This window comes from Rhinolophus hipposideros, assembly GCF_964194185.1.
Source record: "Rhinolophus hipposideros genome assembly, chromosome: 18".
NCBI lineage: Eukaryota > Metazoa > Chordata > Mammalia > Chiroptera > Rhinolophidae > Rhinolophus > Rhinolophus hipposideros.
Window position 1 is genome coordinate 20,598,108 of NC_138064.1, and position 21,801 is coordinate 20,619,908.

The following is a 21,801-nucleotide window of genomic DNA, read 5'->3' on the forward strand; positions in this document are numbered from 1 at the left end:
AAACAAGTCCCCTTGTTGGTTTATGTACTCTATGTGGGATTGTGTAGACAACAGAGTGGTCAGGCCTCCACACTGCATTACAACAACCATGAAACTATTAAGATAACACAGAAATTTACCAAAGAGTATGAAAGCCCTCTGCCATATAATATGGATGCTACCAACAAAAGATGAATAATAGACTTTCACTCAGGAAAGAATCAGAGAAATAAATCTAGCTCAAATTCTTTCACTTTGGAGTTTCTAGGTAAAATATACAGGTAGTCAAGGGTAGAATGTGAAATATTAAAAATGTGATAATTCAATTACAAACATGTAATAAAACTTGTGAAAATCATCTGTAGACACTGCTCTGGTATATTCATTCACAATCCCAACTGCTGAATGACCCTTATTCAGCATTAAGGGTCATTATCTATGTTTTGATGTAAAGAAAATAACTACGTAGTTCCCCTGTAAGATGAGATATATTATTCATCTTCAAAAGAGAAAATCAATAAAGAAAGCTTATCCTTAGAAATGAACGCACTGAATGAATAACTGCATCTTCAAAACTCAGTTACTTTTAGTAGTTTGCAGAGAAGAAGGATTAGATTGATGTAACTCACGCTACGAAATACAGGCAAGTATTTGCCCTAAGAAACATTCTGTATGCTTCGGCATTTCTATTTCAAATAAAATATTTTACAGGTTCACTTTTAAGCTAAATTGGCTTTGAACAGGAATTTTTCTTGACTACATTTTGGGCTGCCAAAAATAAAATAATTCAAAAGTAGTCACAAGAGATTGCTTCTTTATTTTATCAAAGAATAGTAAATTTAATAGGGCCTTAGTATATCAGTTTCCTCATGACATAGCTATAATCAAAATATTATCCATTCAATGTCTCCCCAAACTGGTGAAAACTACATTGGATTCCCTTCATTGATCTGCAAAGGACAACAGAACCAAATAGCAACATGATAAATTGTCAATCTGTTAAACAGGGACCATAGTTGTATTGTGAAATTCTGTGATTCTAGGACACATCTGGAACATAATATAGACCCAGGAAAAAATACTTTTGATCACTACATGTAGAAGTAATGTGAGAAAATATATGGGGAACATTTTTCTTTTAAAAATGTTTCAGACTCAAATATAGAATGTTACTGGGTCTTAGGCAACAATCAACCATCATACCAACTAAATCAACAGCTGCTGGATGTTATATATTTTGCACATTTGAAAATGGGAGACTTTTCAATTATCACTTTTTTATGTAACCTTTGAAAGAATAAACAAACAGATTTTTGTAAATGAAAAATGGGACTCATCAGGAATTTACAGAAATGAGTATAAGGAAATATTGATAAAAGTATTCAGACCTCTACCATAAAAATAGAGAAGCAGCCACTCCAATAAAGAGAAGTGACTATTATTGGTAACAGGACAGTTAATCTTTTAAATCTATTCATTTCCTTGAGACAAAACTGGCATATATCTGAGTTCAGAGTATAGCTGATAACAAGAAATACCAACTACTTAGCACTTAATATTTTGTGAAGATTTTCAGATAACTGACTCAATAAATGATACCTATTTGGAAATGCTAGTATGTGTACAAAAAAAAAACAAAACATGCTGCAATAATAGTGCATACACACACACATCAAGCTGTTGCTCATTCAGTCCATCAGACCGTCAACACTGACTACCTACTGTGTGTCCAACCCAGAGTCAAATCCTAAGTTCTGTGCTATTAGTGCCTACGACGGCTCATCAATCATGGTGTTTGTGCTACAGAGTTAACATTTTTCTACAACTACTCAAATGAATACTGGCCTCTTTACATGATTTATTTAAGTAAGTAAAAGAGTGTGGCCAATTCAGGATTACCTCACATTTACTCAGCAGCCCAGTTTCTTGCAGCCGTGACCAGATGCTCTGTATTCGTCCAGCATGCTCAGGGTGGGTGGTGGAATTGCCACAAATGCACTGGTGTTTCAGCATCAGAGGGTCATAGGCAATTCCTTCAGGACAAAGAAAATAGCACACACTACTGAGTAGCGATACAAGTTAGATGACAATATGATCACTCAAAACAAGGCCTTCTTTTTAAAATAAATTTACAAATAGAGAAATAATACATAGCCACAAATTCCCAGGAGCACATAAGAACTATTTAGTCCTGTATAATTGTGTGTGTGTGTGTGTGTGTGTGTGTGTGTGTCGGGGGGTGCCAAAAAAATGAATACACATGACTTGTTTTCATCTTTTGTTATCGGTATATATTGAGTATTACAATTTTAATACAGTTTTTTTTTCCTTTTCTTAAAGTACGTATACTTTTTTTGGTGCACTCTGTATACATGAGAAAAAAAATCAACCCACAGATTAATCAGTACTCAGACCCTACCTTGGTAAATCTTTAAAGTCCATGAACATAGTAATATCTTAAGAAACTTTAATTTTAAGAAACTTTAATTAATTAATGCATTTTATTCTCCCTTTGACTTAAGAGTATGCTGGAAGACTGTTAAGAAGAGGAAATATTTATCTCTCAGAGTATTAAAATCACACTGAAAAATGCCATATGTATTTTGAAACCATGTGGTAAAAATTATGTCTAAACAATATATCATTTTGCTGGTCCAAATAATATCCATTCTTAAGACTCACATGACTTCAAAATCCATTCCTATACCCGACTCTCACATTTTCATCCTCAGTGCTGAGCTTTCTCCTGAGCAGTACACTTGCACACTGTCTATTCAACTGACTACTCAAAATCTCCATTTGGATGTCTCATACTTTTCGTAAAGTGAGAATGTCTCAGATTCGGGTTCATGATTTTAAACCACACACAGTGTTCCTCATTTCAGTACAGGATACTGTGAACCACCACTGTTCATGTGAGAAATCAGTGTCTTCCACACTCCCTATCCAATGAACCAACAAGCAGTGTCTATTTTCCCTCCAAAATACACCTTGAATTACTCACTTCTTATCTCCAATGCCTAAAGCATACCCAATCCAAGGTAAGTTTATCTCTCATCTGAACTACTGAGATAGACTTCTAACTGGCTACCTGACTTTCGCTCTATTGCATTTGTCATGCAATAGTACAATAGCTACTTTTGCTTAAATCCTTTGATGACTTCACTGATGAGATTACTATCCTCAAGGTCAGTATACATAGGCCCCACCCCTTCTCTCCAGCTTCATCTCATACACCTCCTTCTCTTGATCTCTATTTCTCCCACAAAGGCTTACCTTCCATTCTACAAAAGGACCAAAACTATCACAACCTTGGGATCTTCATACATGCTGTTCCACCTATGCCAAAAATTCTCCCTTCCAGCCCTCATTTGACTAATTCTTGCTCATTATTCAAGTCTGTTTTAATATCACTTCCTCGGCAAAGCATTCCTTGAGATCTCTAAATTAGGTCTCCTACTATATGCTTTCTTGGCATCTTCTGTATCTTCTTCAGAGCATTTATCACTATTACGTAATTGTACAATCTTGTTAACTGTACATTTCTTCACTATCTTGTAAGAACTATGAAAGCACAGACTCTAGTTGTATTGTTTACCTCTGAACTTTTAGTGTCTATTAACATGCCTGGAATATAGTATTTTTAATGAATGAAAAAACATAAATAAATGAATAGATGCAAGAACTAGATCAGGAATTTCCCTTATAAAGACTTCCGCAATGAACCTAACTGGTACATATCCTTGAACTCATGAAGTTTTTGTAGCCTTACTTCTTTAAGACAGTATCTTTTATTTTGTATGCCTTATCTTCCTATTGACAAGTTCCTCTAATGTAGGCTTTTATTTACTCAGCTTTATTCTATATGGCATTTTGCAAAAAAAGGAGATGAATAAATATTTTAAAATAAAGTCAAAATGAAGACATGATGGAAGGCAGAAAGGAAAACAGGAAGGCATAAAAAGTAACATTCAAAATATAAAGATATATAGGACATGTCTTCCCAATTCAGATATACGAAGAATTTATGAATTGTTATTCCATAACAGAAACTGTTTAACATATTTCAACTAGTTTCATACTACATAAAATAGAAGATATAATGATAACGAGAAAACAAAAATTATAGCATCTCCCTCATTTTGAAAACATATTCTTCAAGAGTAGAGATTCTAATCAATAAGTTGCTTAATGTTTTCACTATTTCATCTCTTGACATATCTAACTTTACCCCATAGTAATTGTTCCTCCTTTAACAACATTTTCTCTATAAACCACTGCCAAAAAAAATTATGAAACAGGTTATAGTAGCTGGAAGTTATTGCCAAGTATCTGGAGATTATAACACAAAGTCTAGGAGCTCTTGGAAAGACATTTGAATTTAAGGGGAAATAAATAAAGTCTGGAACCCTAAACCTCCACTTACTCATCTTAATGATGTAGCAATGAAGTGTTAACAGGTAGACTGCAAGGTGAGATTTTAACCTCATCCTTCATCTCCATTCCTTTCCTATTTCTCTTTCTTTCTTCTCTTTTCTTTTTTCTTTTTTTTTCTCTCTCAGAAATAAAGACTTATAGGGTGAGAAACAATCCTGCTCTTCTCTTTGGGATTCATATGCAATTCTACTTTCCTTTGACCCTTTCCGCCCCACTGGTTACTACTTGCAACATAAACCAATGGATCAATCTCTCTGTTGATCAGTGGGACAAGAGTTAAAATTAGGATTGGAGAAAATACATGAGAGTTTTAACATAAAGTTTTTACTTGCATTTTAAATCCTAGTAGTTTATTTTCTACCAAAAAAATGTCAAACATTTTTTATTTTATTTTTTTAGATTAGCTTAGATTTTGTGCTTTCTGTGGCTTTCAGTTTTATTAAATGAGATAAGTATTTGAAGCACCTGAATTAGTTTTAATGGCTTTCACAAATGTTGGTTTAGTGTGAGCACTGATTCTATTTCACATTACACTGACTAAAGACACCATGTTACAAAGAAATAAGTTACTCACAGATTACATAAAGTAACAACCCAGTGTTGGGAGAAAGAAGGCCTTAAATTGTACTGGGTCATAGGAAAGATAAAGCCAATCAAATTTATTTGCCATTAAATTCTTCATTCAATGAATCCCATTTGGCACAAACAAGCACAATTATACCATCTACTGCCAATGTCCCATTGTGAAGCTATGGCCAAGCCTCATCTCTGTTAGGAATAACTGAATAGAAGAGATGCCTAAGAGAAAATACATTGCCCTTCCCTTAGTTATCAGAGCACACACGAGTATATATGCCACGCTTCGGCTTTAAACAGAATGAAAAAAGCACCTCTTAAATCAACTATTATTACTCAAATTTCAGTATAACATCAAATCTATTTGCATATGTGGCAACCGGACTCTACAGCACACGTTCTTCATTGTACTAAAGCAGCTGCATGACCACATGCTCTGCCTGTCTGTCCTAGAAATACCTGCATCCGGGCTCTCTATAGGGTCACCAGGCGGTAGCTACATATCAGTCTCTCTTTCTTGGTCCATTCAAGTCCTCACAGGAAACGGACTAGCAACTTCCTCTTTCAACAACTGACTGAACTCAGACACATTTTCCTCTTGTAACATTGTTCCTTCCAAAGGTAGGGAGGTGTGGCTACTCCAGTTGGCCGCTGAGAATCCACATGGAGGGTAAAGGTTTGAATGGTGTGCCTTGAAAGTTATGTGAGTTTAATATTAAACAACTTTTAAGTTGTGCGGAAAAGTATAGTTCTTACAGAATGCACAGAAGCAAATTTCCTACCTTTACAGTGTATTTGTTTTTCCTTCCTACTTTTTAGTGAGATTGTCTTTTGGAAAAAAACTTAAACATTCCCAAAGAACATACTTGAAGTCACTTATGATTTTTTTAAATGTATCTATAACAAATAGATATTAAGAGTCAAAAACAGGAGTTTAATGCTTAAAAATATTTGTTTTCACATACTACAAATGAAAGCCTTAGTAGTTCACCTCTAAAATCAAGATCATTAGAAATACTAAAATAAGTTTTGAGATCATGTGGATTACAAAAGTAAGCAGGTTACAGGGGACGTTTAAGTTTGGATTAAAACCAGAACATGTGAAGGTGTAAAGTAAAAACTGTGCATTTCATTTCTTTTGGATATGTAAAAATATTAAATAAAAGTTACCAACCAAATATGTTTTTAATCCCAATGACAGTGGAAGGGCTTTTAACTAATACATAAATTACATACTATGCATGATTTTAAAAAATTTACTGAGCCTTTTTATTGTAAGAATTCAAATGTTAGCATGTAACGTTTTTAAGGTGAAATAATATAGTAAGCAGGTTTCTCTCCATTAAAGTATATAACCTTGAAATCACTTATTTACCCTTTAACCAGAATAATTAAAAAGTAACTTTTACTTTCAATGTTTTAAGATTTGAACTAGTAAATACATAAGTCTTTGTGATTATATTTATATACATACACTATACAAAATTATTTGTTGATTCAACTAAAATTTATTGAATGCCTATTAAGTACAAAACCTAGCAAATTTTTTAAATATAAGTTCATATAATCTCTTATTTAGGTAAGAAATGTGCCTCATCAAGTCCATTAAGTATGAAAGTAATCTCAAGTTAATTTCCGTGTTTGGGTTTGAAGTATAAACTCTGACAAATGCTAGGATGCTGACATTAAGAGAAAGAAATTAATCTGAAATGAGCAGTCTTTATATTGAGTGATTAGGTTATATTTATGTCATGCTTCTGTGATTAGGTTTGCAATTTCCCCTTTCACCTGGAATCTGCTAAGGTCTAAAAACCCTGTGCATTTGGCAATGCTGTCTCTCAAACTTGCAGGATCGTTCTAATATTCAGAGATCTTGCTTCATTCATATTGAAGGAACATACAAAAGCAGAGGAAACCAAAGCATGTCAGGAAAGAGCCTCTCTTCTTAAGCAAAAAAGAAACTGTCAACAGGATTATTAGAATAGTAGGCAGCAGCATATGTGGGAACAGTATCGCAAAACATTCGATAAGCTCACTTTCAAATTAAGGAAATGATTCTGAGTGAATGGAATTGGCATTATGATAGGATGGTTGTGACTCTGTGCTCTCTGAAAACTTATGGCTGAATAAAAACCACTTTAAAGAGAAAGAATTGAGAAGTACGTGATTCTTAAAGGCTATGCTCTGACTACCTACAAAAAGCATTCCTCTCCATCACATATCTAGCTTTGAGCAAAAACTTCTGAAGCTCAGGGATAGAACCAGGCATGATTGACCAAGCGACTTCCTCTGCAACTGGTCTGCAGTCCTAGGTCGTCTTGGATACTGGGGCAGGTTTGTTCTGCTCCACGAAACAGAGGGATCAGAGGCAGTGGCTAATGTGGTAAAAGAAATACATCCAAATATACCCAGCCTGTAGCTCCTAGTATGGAATGTTGGCCTGTGGTATAACACATTGTAAAAAGTAGCTCCTATGCATACTTTTTAAAGATGTCTGTCAAAGTTAAATAACTTGGCCATTTCATTCATTGATTTCTAAATAAAAGATGATATCACAGCTTAGGAATGTGATTTCAGAAAAAATATTTTAACTTTTCCAAGTATAAAGAGTTGCAGGAGGTCACAGAAGTCACAAAAACAAACTCTGAATCTTGAAAATCGATTCAAATATAAATCAGATAACCTATGAGAGCCTATGAGGAAGGTACATATGGATTCTCCCCATGCTGCATCCAAGTTATGAGTACCTTAGAGCTGCAATATCTTTTATTTGATCAGCCACAGTTTGAGAGCATTGAACAAGAATGGGGTCCAACAGATAGAAAGTAGTATTTACAGCACAGTTCCTTTGTAGAGGGAATAGGACCCCTGTTTTGTGTGTTCCAGACTTGACCTTCCTCTGACCTTGGAACTATCTGGTTTGTTTTCCTCTGTAGCCAGGTTGTTAAATATCAAACACAGATGGAAGCAAAGGAATCGGTTGGCTAAATAGCCTACCCAGAGGTGCCATAATGAGTGGAAATGGAACTAACGTATGTAGAATTAAGCCAGGCTTGCTTGGCACAATTGTGTCTCACTAGCCATTTGTATGGGAAATCAGAAGAAAACAATTAAAACAAAACAAGTAAAACAAACTGGGGGAGGGACACTCTTTAGATTCAAACGAAGCTGAGCATTATAAATGTCCTAGTGGCCAGGACTACCAAAAGGAAGAGACTGAGGAACACTGCTAAAAAATAGAGGGATTTTTGTTTCCAAAAGGGACCAATGCACCTGTTGATGTGTTTTCCAGGCCCTTGAATGATAACAATTTATGAGGCTATTAATGCTAAGCCCAAGATTTATCAGATGTGCTGTTTGTCTTGTGGCCAATATAACCTCATAAAATGTAGGTTGCACTGGGTTAAAATGGAGCGTTCTGCTATTGGAGTTATTCAGAGCATTTAAATCAGTTAATCCTACAAGAACGGTACATTTAGCCTGCCTATTAGGGAGAGTCTTTAGGGATTCCTACCAGTTGCAGAGCCAGGCTGGAGGGGGTGGTCCATTACTGGGTGATGCAAAATGGAGGCGGCAGGGGAGGAATGAGTCCTGGAGACATGATGATGTTTCTCTAATCCATCCATGCCAACCACAGCCAGTTGAGCTTGGCACACCGAGAGTGCACGTGTGTGCTGGGGTTCCAGGAAGGGCTGCTGCCAAGAAAAGAGCACAGTAGAAAGAAATGTGAGACAAGCACTGAGGAAGACACTGAGAATGACACGTCAACAAATTAAGTTCATCAGGTCAGCGACATAATAAACGTTGTGAAGGAAAAAGAAAAAAAAAATAGAGAAAGGGGGAGAAAAAACAAGATCTAGTCAATAAATCCATTCAACAGATGTTTTCACACTGACAGCCAGGGCCTGCCTGCTTGGCTAAGGAGGAGGTGATGGCAGGAGGCCTGTCAGTTTGAATTGATTGAAAGAAACAGACCTTTAACCTCAAGAGGAACATCGACTTAGCCTCATTTCCTACCTTGGTACCAATGTTCTATATAGAGCCCCAGAATTCTTGTAACACAAAGTGGGAGAACAACTCATTTGCTTTCAAACTGCCAATGAGGCTCTATTCTGAAAATTGTGTCTTGATTTTGTTTCAGTAACATTGTTAATGAAATGTGTGAGATCCTAACAATTACCAATTAAAGGACTATGGCTTGACACACCTTTCAGTCTTCTTATCATGGTATAAGACAATGAATTTTTCATAGGTTGTATGGTATAATCTCAACGCTATAAAAATTATTAGTTTCTTTTACAGAGTAGTCAATATATCTCAGTGATTGAACAGTGTTGTCGTTCTGTATACTTCTAAAGTTACTGACTCAAAGAACCAGAGTTTGAAGCTTCTGGAAGATTCACTTAGTCTATTCCTCTGTCTCCAGAAAAGACAATTTCTAAAACTCAGATAAGCAGCTAATTTTAACTATCAATACTACACAGTGAATATTTCCTCTCTGTTCAACGTCAGGGAATTCATAACCTTTGTCTTGTTTCTTTTGTTTCTTTCATTTTTAACACGGAAAATAGGTGAATAGTGATACAAAAGATGATCACTTTGGATGAGGAAACTGATACTCCAAAAAGTTACCAAAGTCTTTTAAATACAAGTCTAATTCCTATAATTTGAAAAATGCACAGACCCTTCTGCTTTCATCTACCTGGCTAGCATTTACTTTCAAGATTTGATGCAAACGTCACCTGTCCTTCGTGAGGCCTTGCTGTAAACTTCCTGCTAGGTTAGGTATTTCCCTACCACCCAACCTATGCTACTATGCCATACTCATCTTCTGTTTCTGGCACCAGGCTTGGTGTTACAAATTACTGTGTACAAATTACTCACTTATGGAGCATGCTAACAAATCTACATACAATACAACTGTACTCAATGCTTATTAACTCGTTTTATGTCATTGTACTTTTCTCCATATGTGAGTTATTGGTACATATAAAGAAAAGAGTTATAATTGTAAGTATATGTTTAGTTATAGATCATAGGCAGAGGTTTCACAATTTAGAAAAATATTAATAATTATTTAAAATTAGCTTTAAATGGGTTATAATTAATGTATATGTTCTTACTTCTGAATTGATCTGCAGCATAACTGAACTGTCAATCCACTGGAAGGCATCTGTCACATACTAAGGCTTTGGGCATTTGCTCTGATGATTAGGACAGCTTGCTCAAGATCTCGTTCTAGTTATAATAGTTTTAACACTTTTACAAGAGTCTAAATCTCTTGTTTTCTTGATTGTCTCCATGTCAAATTCCCTGAGGATACACCAGTAAGATTGACACAGTCCCTCTTCTCAGAGGTCTTACAATCAGAGAGAATACAAATATATAATTACGACTTTGGGAGTTTTCTTTCAGGAAAAGGCAGCTTTTCTGCATATTATCTAAAACACATGGGTAAATATGTATCTGAATGATTGTAATATCCATTCCTGTCTCTTCCCACTGTAATCTCCTTTTTAACCACCATCTAAACAAATGCAAAAGGCCTCTAACTGATCACTATTCCTTCCTGCAAGAATTATCTTCTTGGAGTTCCCCACTCCTACCTCCCGGAAGGAAAAAAAAATGACGTAATAGTCCCTGAAGGTGAACCAAACTTTGAAGAACCTCCTCAGCCTGTCATTTGGTCTCCCCTTCACCTGAGACCAACCTGCATCTTCAGCCTTAGATCTATTCCTTTTCTAGGTTCTGTCCAAAGTATCCATCTACTGCATAACAAACATCATCTGAGGGTTGCATTACTATTTTCATAAACCCTGAGCACTTTTGCCTTTTTGGGTCCCTTCCTCCATAAAAAAATAAATGAATAAACAAAAATTACATTTTATGCTTCATTGGCATAATCTGGATTCATTATTGCATATTCATTATTATAATATTCATTTTCTTCTGATCAAAAATTTAAATTTAAAATGTTTTGTGGGGCACTGAAGGTATTCTGGGCTCTGGGCGCAGTGTTTACACTGCATCTAATGGTTCTGTTGGCCTGATGATCCATGCTTCCACCAATCTGTTTTTTCCGTATCACACCCTCTAGGTGTGTCTATGAAACTGCACATTTAGCACTTATACACATCCTCAAAGGTCCCCTTCATATTTTACATAGAACCTTCTATGAGGTTCCACATTAAATCTGTTTTCACTTTCCATTGAATTCCCATCACACTGTTTTGCTCTCCTTTTCGCTGTCATCATCTTTTCTATATTAGACTTACTGCATGCAATAACCACTTACTGAGTTCATATTTGGTACCAAGCACATCATTGGTATGGTGAGCCTTTTTTATGTTGTCTAGCGAGAACACAGATAAATATTTCTAAGAAAAATATAATTATGAATATAATGAATGCTGCATAGGAAAAATGCAGAATGCCATGAAAAACCATGAAGAAGAACTTGGTGTAGAGGTTGAGGGAATTTCCATCTAAGAAAGTGATGTTTAATTTGAGATGTGAAGGAAAAATTGAATTAGCCAGGGAAAGAGTGCGGGGAAGCTCTAGATACATTGTGTGTGTGTGTGTGTGTGTGCGTGTGTGTACGTGTGAAATTATCTTTCCATATATAATACTGAAAGATTTTTAAACCAGAGGCTGTATCTAACTCATCTACAAACTTATTTTCTGCTGCATTTTATATCTTTTCTTATGCTTTCTCAAAGCGATATAATTATTTGTGCCTTAAGAATAATTTGGAAATTAAAGGTCACATTTTGTTCAATAACAGAACCATGTTCTAGCTGCCTAGGGTTACTAAATATTTTATCTCTCAACAAACAGCTCAACACTATAAGTGTTTCATGTTAATAACAGCAAAGTCTTCTTTCTTTCTTAATAGTGCATATTTACTGCTTTAGTTGGGCTTCACAGGAACCCTTTGAGATAATGTAATCACAGTCTGCTAATTGATAAGCATGATACAAATGTTATAGTTTAACACAGAACTTCACAACCAGGTAAGCAAAATACTACTTATCCAATTTCTATTAGGAATGTGGCAAGAGAGAAATCACTACTTATTCAATAGCAGTTATCTATTGATCAAATATAAGTGTCCATCCACTATCTATTGTGCATGCAGAATGAAACAGATCCTATGCTGGACTGTATAGAAAGGAAAGTGAATTAAGCATGGCTCCTGATCTGGTGGGTTGACAACCCAAATTCAAGCACTTTCTCCCTAGTTAGTAAGTTTAATAAGGGTATGAGCTTTGCCTACTGACTCATATATTCCCATGCAATGTTTCACCCATAGCATGTATGTTTCACCCATATATTCCCATGCACTGTTTCACCCATAGGTGTTAAAATATATATACATGCTGAATAAATAAATGAATAGAAAGATACACAGTCATCCTTAAGATCTCACTATAAAAATAAGATAAAACAAGAAAGCATATTATAAGCAATCATAATATAAAAGAACCAAGGAATGGCTAATGAAAAATATAAGAAAATAGAGACTAGACAAAAAATTATCAAAGGACAATCCTCTGAAATTATTTTGTGTTAGAGCCAAGAGATAATGAAGGAAATGAGTGATTTGAGGATTATTTTTTCTTCGTACTTTTATGCAGTTTCCAAATTTCCTGCATATCACCTACATTAAAACTTTAAAATGGTAAATATTATTTAAAATAAACCGTTGAACCTTTCAAACACTTCATGAGGACAGATTCATAATCATTAGACCTAAGAGCAGACATGAGTCAAATATTTTTGAACCTTCTGCCAAGAAAAGGACTATAGAATTCAGAAGGGTCTATTCACTTTTAAGACTGAATAAATATACGCTTTTACAAATTATAGTTTTAATGTATTGGTAAAATCTTAACAATTCAGTAAGGCACATATTGTTATGGTGCATACCAGTCACCAAAGTATCACAAAATGGTAGGCCACTTTTATTTCAGATGGATATTACTCCTCACCAATAAAAAGCACCCATCTTGAGGTTTAAAGTTGAGATAATGTTTTTTTCTGTTAGAGCTGGAATTTAAGTGTTTTACTAAAACTTCTTTTTTCTATTAGAAAATTTAAGGAGCATTTTGACCACAGTTATTTTCCATACTTCTAACAAAGTACAAAAGTGCATGTTTCTCTCTTACATTGTCAGAAAAACCAATTGTCAAATAGTTCAGAACCTACTGTTATTAAAAATTAGATGGCTACCCAAATTAGCCTTTCAGCTATTGAGTGCCATTGGAAAATGTGGTATCCCATTAAGTAAATAATACACACACCCTCCACCCAGAAAAGTATTTTTTATTCAACTATCTTATAAATATACAATATTGAGTCTGTTCCTTATGCCTACGTTAGTCTTTCTTTTTTTCAGGTGATTTAATTGGGGGCTTTGTTTTGATTGGTTACTTTGCCAAACTGTCATTCAGGTAAATTTTCTCGGGTTACTGAGATGCAGAAGACAATCTTTTCTTACATGAAATGGTCTAAGGCCACTCTGCCTGAACATTATCTGTCTTCTCCCACTGATAAAAACCAAATTACTTTCACGGAAGAGTTATTACTATACACCTATTTTATGAGTTCTTCAATGATGCCTAGTAAGACATCAATGTCACGGGGGCCCGGAGCCTTCTAAGTTGTGGGGGACAGGTATTGCAATCTATTTGCAAAGTAAGTAGGAATACGTTTTGAAGTTCTCTGTATGACAAGCATGATGTTCTTGCACAGAGCGAAATGTTTATTTGGCGGTGACTTGCTGATGGAGATTTCGAGGTGATTAAGTCCCTGGACTAAGGAGACTTCAAGGTTCCATTATTATTATTATTATTATTATTATTATTATTTTGTAATAGCAGTCATTTTTGGTTTTGTTTCTGTTTTGTCTTGTTTTACTTTCTTGTTGCCACTGCTTAGGGACCTAATTTGCGGCTTCTGACTTTTCCCTTTGTTCTGGATGGTTACATGTGCTCCCAGACATGTGGGTGGTTACTCATCGCGTGTTATAATCAATATCATCACGCAATGTCAGCAAGATCAAATACAGAAATCATCAATTATAGCGTTTAATCTTTGAAATAATTATTGGAAGTAGCATAATAAAGGATATGAGCTAAAAGTACAAGAAAAAAATATCATGAAAAGCAATTAGAGAAAAAATAAACTTCTATTTCTAAAGCCATTTCTTTAAGTATATGTTCCTCCTTGTTTGAAGTTGTAAGCAAACTGAATTTTCTTTTTGGTTTGCAGTGTTTCGAATTTCAGAAGTCTTGCTTTTATAGAAAATTATACTCGTAAATATGCCTAAGGTTACCTTCTAAGATGCCAAAGGCTAGTGGGAATTTACATGTTCTAAAGTCTTTGTATTGTTCAGGATGAGTGTAGTAATATTGGTTGATTTTAGACTTTTTAAAGCTAAACATGCATGTATCACTTAAAAGTAACAAATAAAGAGAAATAATGTGCATAACTTTAAAGTGGACAAAATATTTTGAAAGAGAAGCAAAACCGGAAGCAATCTATCTAAAAATAAATGGAGAAGTCCAATGCGCAAAAATAAATAAATAAATAATAATAATGATAATAATAAAAATAAAAATAAATGGAGAAAAAAATAAAGCAGTTTCTGAAAATGCTGAATACAATTTACAAAATAAGATTCTAGAAACAAATCCCTATATGTCACTAAACACAGTTGATATAAATGTACTCAATTTATCAGTTAAAAAATGGAGACAGTCAAATTAAATTTAAAAAATAGAAAGTCTATATTTTTTGGCATAGCAAGATTAAATTAAAAGGTTCTATAAAGACACATAAGGCAAATACTAAGCAAAACAAACAAGCAAACAAGCTACTAGCAAGTAAAAACCTTGTGCAGCTATGGTAAAAACAGGCAAAATAAACTTTAGGTGAAAACTGTTAGAGAGCATATAAGGGTACCTATAAAATAAGTAATACAGAAGTTCAAATAACCAAAAAAATTTTTTCCTAAGGCTCAGAATGTAAAAAAGCATAACTTAGCAGAACTATAAAGAAAAGATGAAAAATTCACATCATGGAAGGGGTTATAACAAATTCATAACAAAATTATTGAGGTTACAAATAATTTAAACAACACAATTCACTAGCTTTGAGATGTATTGAATTTTTTAGTTAATAACCATCCATATATTTCAAGCATGCATGTACCAATTACAAAATTGACCAACTCAACAAAGCAAGCATCGACAAACTTTTAAAATTGAATATTTACAATGGAATGTTATTATTTAGTTCAAGAAAAAAAGGAAAATCTGATCTGTGCTCTAACATGGATGAACTTTGAAGACACTATGATACGTGAAATAAACCAGTAATAAAGAACAAATATTATGTGATTCCACTTATGTGACATATCTAAAGTAGTTCAATTCATAGAGACAGAAAATAGGATGGTGGCTGCCAAGGGCTGAGAAGAGGGGGAAATGAAGGGTTATTGTTCAATGAGTACAGAGTTTCAATTTGGGGAGACGAAAAGTTTCTGCATGTGGATGGTGGGGATGGTTATGTAACAATATGAATATACTTAATGCCACTGAATTGTATACTTAAAAATGGTTGAAGTGGTAAAATTTTTGTCATATATATTTTACTGAAGAAAGATAAATTAATATACAGATCACGTACTCTGACTATATTATAGTCAGAAATGTAAAGTAAGTAGGTGAAAAGATACACTACATTCTGTGATAGAATCAATATCATAAAGATAACAGCTCTTCCCAAATTAATCTATAATTTCTGGAATATTTCAGCTGATTCTAAATTTTGTATAGGAGAGCAAAGGCAGAGAATGGCCAAAAGAATTTTTAAATAAAGAACAAGTGGGCGAGATAAGCCCAACCAGATCTATACACAATAAAAACTTTTTTGTTTAAGACAATAGAGTATTATACAAGAATGGATTAATGGAGTAGAGAGCTGAGAAGCAGACCCATGAGTATTTAGAAACTTGATATATAACAGAGATGACCTACAGAGTAACAGGTAAATAAGGGATGTCAATAAATGATGCTGGGAAAACTGGTTATCCATTAGGGGAAAGATGAATTTAGGTACCTATCTAACACTACCTGCAAAAAAACAACTGAAAGTGGATTCGAAACTGAAATGTAAAATGAATAATTTAAAAATTTTTAGGAAAAAATGTGGATAATATTCTAAAATTTAGAAAGAAAAATAATTCAAATATTTCTATTTATCAAAGCCAGAAAAATGCAAGCCAGAAATTGGGGGTAAATATTTTCCAAATATAACATAAACAGAGTTTAATGTCTACAATACACAGCTTCTAAAAATAAATAGGAACCAAAAAATGGACCAAAAGTACAAACAGAAAATTCCCAGTTACTGAAATATTTCAATAAGCCAACAAATATATGAATAGAAACAACCTCACTGGTAATCAAGAAACTGCAAATTAAAACCAATATGAGATACCATTTTATATTCATTAGACTGATCAGAAATTTAAAAGACTCATAATACCAAGCATTAGTGAAAATATGGAGCAAGAGAAACTCATAGACTGCTTATAGGAAAATAAATTGTTATATCCACTTTAAAGAACAACCCACCAATATTTAGTAAAAGTAAAGATGAATAGTAAAACCACAGTAAAAATTGGGAGTGAAAAAACTGATCGAAAGAATATATGAAGAAAACCAAGTTTAAAAATATGAAAATGAATATCATATATTGTTTAAATATAAATACTAATATAATAAAAATATAAGAAAATACATTTTGAAAATAAAAAGCAAATTCTGTAGAAAAGGAATGGAAGACAAAACAGGAGAGACATACATCAAGTAAATAAAAAAATAACCCACAAATCAGAGAAAATATTTGCAAACCATATATCTGATAAGATACTTATCAGTACCCAGAATATATAAAGAATTCTTACACTTCAATAATCAAAAGACAGACTAACTTTAAAATGAGTGAAGCTTCTGAATAAACATTTCTCTAAAACAGCTACACAAATGGTCAATAACACGGAAAAAAAAAGATGATCAACATCATTAATCATCAGGAATTTGCAAATCAAAAGTACATGAGATATAACTTCACACTGATTTGAAGGATTTAAAATACAAAAAGAGATAATAGCAAGTGTTAGAGATAATAGCATCGTTAGTGACAATGTGGGGAAACTGGAACATTCATAAGTTGTAGGTGAAAAGGTAAAATGATGCAGCCACTTTGAAAAACAGCGTAGCAGTTCCTCTAAAAGTTCAACATAGAGATACCAGATGCTCAGCAATTTCAATAATATATATATATATATATATATATATATATATATATATATATATATATATATATAACTAAGAGAAATGAAAATATATGCCCCAGAAAAACTTGTACATGAATTTTCATAGCAACTATTTTCATAGCAACTATTCATAATAGCCCAAAGTAGAAACAACCCAAATGGCCATCAACTGATGGGTAAATAAAATATGGTGTTATCTACATAATGGGATATCACCCAGTTTTTACAAAGTAAATTTTTGTTTGTTTTATTTTGTTTATTCATAAATATACAATCATATTTGCTATTTTCAGGGGAAACAAGCATTAAATTGTGCACTGATAAAATAGATACCAAAAATAGCATAAAAGTCAAAATGTCACCTTAGAATAAATTTTAGTGAATTTTTAAATTTAAAAATCCACAAACCTATGTATTATGTCAATGTCACAAATCAAACAACCTTAGAGGGCACATCCTGGAGGCCAACAATGGGTGCCATCCTCCTGGTGGCTAAATGTGCCCTACAGAAAGACTGTTGTAAACTGTTGAAGCCAAACATTTAACAACATACAATTGACCTGACAAAAAGGAGGAGATAAATCTTCGGTGCTGGAGAACTTGGTTAATCAGGTTATTGGCAAAGAAAAAGAGGGCACAGGCAGAACCTTCCAGAAGCAAGTGGAAGTACATGTGTGAGAGCCTCTGACCTACCTGTCAGCATCCCGGTGGTCGGTGTGCACAGCTCCCTGGAAATCGGAGGTCAAGAAGCAAACAGCTCAAGTCCCAGCCAGACCCCCTGACCCTGACAGTCCCCGCAAGCTGAGACAGATCTGTCCTCAAAGCCCGTAGACAACAGTTTCTAAAGGAATCCTAGTCGCTCCATTTGTCATGTCAGGTGGGCAGAGCCCATGCAGGTTGAGTGTGAAGTCTCAAACCTCCCAGAAATATTAGAGAAATGCACAGTCACACGTGACAGCCAGCAAGCAAGAGGAGGATGTTTGTAATTCCCTGTGAACACAGCATTTTCAATGTGACCCGTTATTTCGGTTCCAGAAGCCAGGTGGTCAGGCCTCAGGCTGTGACCTCCATCCCAGGAGAGGCAAACCTCACCGTGGACGCCAGCTCTGCCACGAACACGTGGGTGGATGGAACAGGCAAAACTTAGACTTCCCTTAAAAGGATTTAAGCTCAATCCAAAATGTTGCAACACTTTTAGATATTTCTGAGAGGTAAAAACATTGGGTAGCCTATCCATATGGGAAAGAGGAATGCAAAGACCTGTGGTCTGGAAAACACAAACTGAGAAGCCTGCTCCAGGCGCCGATCAGGCCGGGGAGCCTGGCTCTGAAGCAGGCCCGGCTTTGGAGCAGAGGCCACGGAGGCAGAGAAACCGGTAAACGTTCACACCTGGAGGAGTGACTTCCCGTCCTGCAGGCCAGGACCTGGTGTGCCAGCGGGTGACCAAGCGGGCACGAAGCCACTGGCGACAGGGGAGGCCGGGCTTCTTCCAGTTTATGTAGCCCCAGGAACGCTGCCCTCCAATGATCTTCGGTGATTAAAGGGAGCGTGTGACTCAGGCAGGAGCTCCACTTGGGGAAACCTGGGGGAAGCCCCCACGGGGACACCCACGGCCAGCACGCCTCCTCCGCGTGGGGACGCCGGCCTCACACAGTTGGTCCCCTCTTTCGTGTCCAGTCAGAGGTAAAAAAAAGATTCACACCCCGCTCTCTAGATAAACTGACAAAAGCACGTTTCTCCTCCAGGCCTGACTTGCTCACCATGGCGCTTCGTTCGTTGCACGTGGGGAGAAGGGAAACCATTCATTCAGTTGTCTGCACTGCTCCTCACCTCCTTGAACCCCGTCCTTGCAAAATGTTGACTTTCTCTCTGGGCTCACTGGCCGTGCCCTCAGGGCTGCTGTGCAGCTCCTTGGGAAGCACAGAGGAACTCGGCCTGGTCTTCCTTCCCGTTGTGGTAGGAAGAGCCCATGCTGACCAGCTGCTCAAACTTCCCGCCACGGTGGACGCCACTTGCTGTCTCATTCTAGAATTGTGTCCTAAACTTTAGTGAGGCAATATTGTAAAACTCTGCTCACTCCAACACTCCTTCCTCTGCAAGGTCATTGTTGACCCGCTTTCCGAGACTCAGAGAGCTCAGGACTGGCCCAAGACAGGCGGGGTTTCTGTTGATTAAATACTAGGCACCTGCTGCATCCCTGCCCGAGTCCAGGTGCGGGTCAGCCTGGCAGGAACCGGTGGAGGTGGGATTTCCGCTCCCCTGCACAGCATCTGTGCAGTGGTGAGGAAGGGCCTACTGGCTACAGGGAACGGGGTCCACTCCTACAAGCTGCTGGGCCAGGCCACGCGGCCCCCAGCCCGCCCCCGCAAGGGTGGGGACTGCAGCTGCTATTCACAGTAATTCTCTGCTGGGATCCCAGCAAGCACCGGCCCACCACACCCCAGCACTTTTACCCATTTTGCCGCCGCATCCTCCCAACCCCATCACATCCTGCAGAAAACACTGCACCACAGAGAACAGGTTGGTAGTTGGGAGGGTGGGGGGCAAAATGGGTTAAGGTGCTCAAAAGGTACAAATTTCCAGTTTTAAAATAATTAAGTCCTGGGGATGTAATGTACAGATGAGTATAGTTAATAACACTGTATTGTATTTTGGAAAGAAAAAAAAGTCATGAAGCACTGACACATGCTACAACATGGATAAACCATGGAACATAATATGCTAAGTGAAAGAAGAAAGTCACAAAAGACCTTACATTGCACTATTCTATTTACACACAATGGCCAGAATAGACAAGTTTATGGAGAAAGTAAATTACTGGCTCCCTTGAGTTGAGGCGGCGGCAGCAGGGAATTATTGGTAGTGGGCACAGCGTTTCTTTTGGGGTTGATGAAACGTTCTAAAATTGACTGTTGATGGTTGCACAACTGTGTGAATATACTAAAAACTATCGAGTTGTACACTGAAATGAGTCAGCCGTATGGTATGTGATTTATACTTCAAGAAAGCTGTAAAAAATAACACTTTTTTTCATCAGAGTACAAAGGGTTTTTATCCCATTAAATCACAAGACAAAATTTCTTTACAAATAATGTTTATTTCATTTTTTGTTTCATCTTTCTTAATTTCTGTTTTCTGTACATTTTGTAACATAGAATGTAGTACACATATAATTTGTAAATACATATTTTTATATCTGTTTATATGTCTATATAATGATTATGTATAGATAAGTACATCCTAAACTATTTTTATTGCTTGTGATTAAAAAAAATTGTAGGGGTCGGCCTGGTGGCTCAGGCGGTTGGAGCTCCATGCTCCTAACTCTGAAGGCTGCTGGTTATTCCCACATGGGCCAGTGGGCTCTCAAACACAAGGTTTCTGGTTCAACTCCTTGATTTCACGCAAGGGATGGTGGGCTCCACTCTCTGCAACTAAGATGGAACATGGCACCTTGAGCTGAGCTGCAGCTGAGCTCCTGGATGGCTCAGTTGGTTGGAGTGCGTCCTCTCAATGACAAGGTTATCGGTTCAACATTTTGACTCCCACAAGGGATGGTGGGCTGCGCCCTCTGCAACTAAGATTGAACATGGCACCTTGAGCTGAGCTGCCGCTGAGCGCCCAGATAGCTCAGTTGGTTGGAGCATGTCCTCTCAACCACAAGGTTCCCAGTTCAACATTTCGACTACTGCAAGGGATGGTGGGCTGTGCCCCCTGCAACTAGCAATGGCAACTGGACATGTTGCTGAGCTGTGCCCTCCACAGCTAAGCTTGAAAAGACAACAACTTGACTTGGAGAAAAAAAAAGAAGTCCTGGAAGTACTACACTCTGTTCCCCAATAAAGTCCTGTTCCCTTCCCCAATTAAAAAAAAAAAAATTGTAAACCAATGCATAAGAGTTGGAAGGTGAAGTGCTTTTATTAAAGTAATATTTTGGTAAGATACAGGGTGCCTTTAAAAAATATGTAAGACTGTTTATCATGCCTCCTCTCCCATAGCAAAGGGCAGTATTTCTGAATTCTAGTGCGCATGAGTGGCACACAGTCCAGGAGAAGCAAGATTAACAGGTTTGTGCTCAACAACAGGAAGCACAAACTGTTTCTCTGCTAACCTTCTTCCCAGAGCTAAGCTGTGCCCTTTAGTAGCAGAGGTCGGGCTCAAGGTAGATGAATGATTACTTCCATGTACTCACTGGTAACTTCCAGTGAGGTCAGTCAGTCCCACTCCCTTCTTCTCATTCCAAACTAGAGTCTTTGTCTAGCACATTTTTCATGCCCACAAACAGTATACAAAAAAGCACAAAGGAAAGGTAAAATTGTATGTATCAAAAATTATCCTCATTTTCCAATCACGAGGAATCTATAAACAACAGTATGACTCACAAGGCAGGACTGTGGGTAGCTAAACACTACAAAGCTTTCAGCTAAAGCATCACCAGCAGAATCAGAGGAATTGGTTTCAAG

The 21,801-nt window shown here is 36.4% G+C and overlaps 1 protein-coding gene across 16 annotated transcripts in view; it reads right to left on the reverse strand.

The window, feature by feature from the left end:
* HDAC9 (histone deacetylase 9) overlaps nucleotides 1-21,801 on the reverse strand; it is an 857,167-nt gene that overhangs the window by 247,973 nt on the left and 587,393 nt on the right. For all 16 annotated transcript variants that reach the window (XR_013995394.1, XM_081080282.1, XM_081080306.1 and 13 more), the window contains 2 exons: nucleotides 8,507-8,687; nucleotides 1,879-2,012 (listed from right to left, as the gene is read on the reverse strand). Coding sequence is in view for 15 of the 16 variants with exons in the window: in XM_081080282.1 (XP_080936408.1) it covers nucleotides 1,879-2,012; nucleotides 8,507-8,687 (315 nt within the window). In the remaining variant the exon portion in view is untranslated. The remainder of the gene's footprint in view (nucleotides 1-1,878; nucleotides 2,013-8,506; nucleotides 8,688-21,801) is intronic.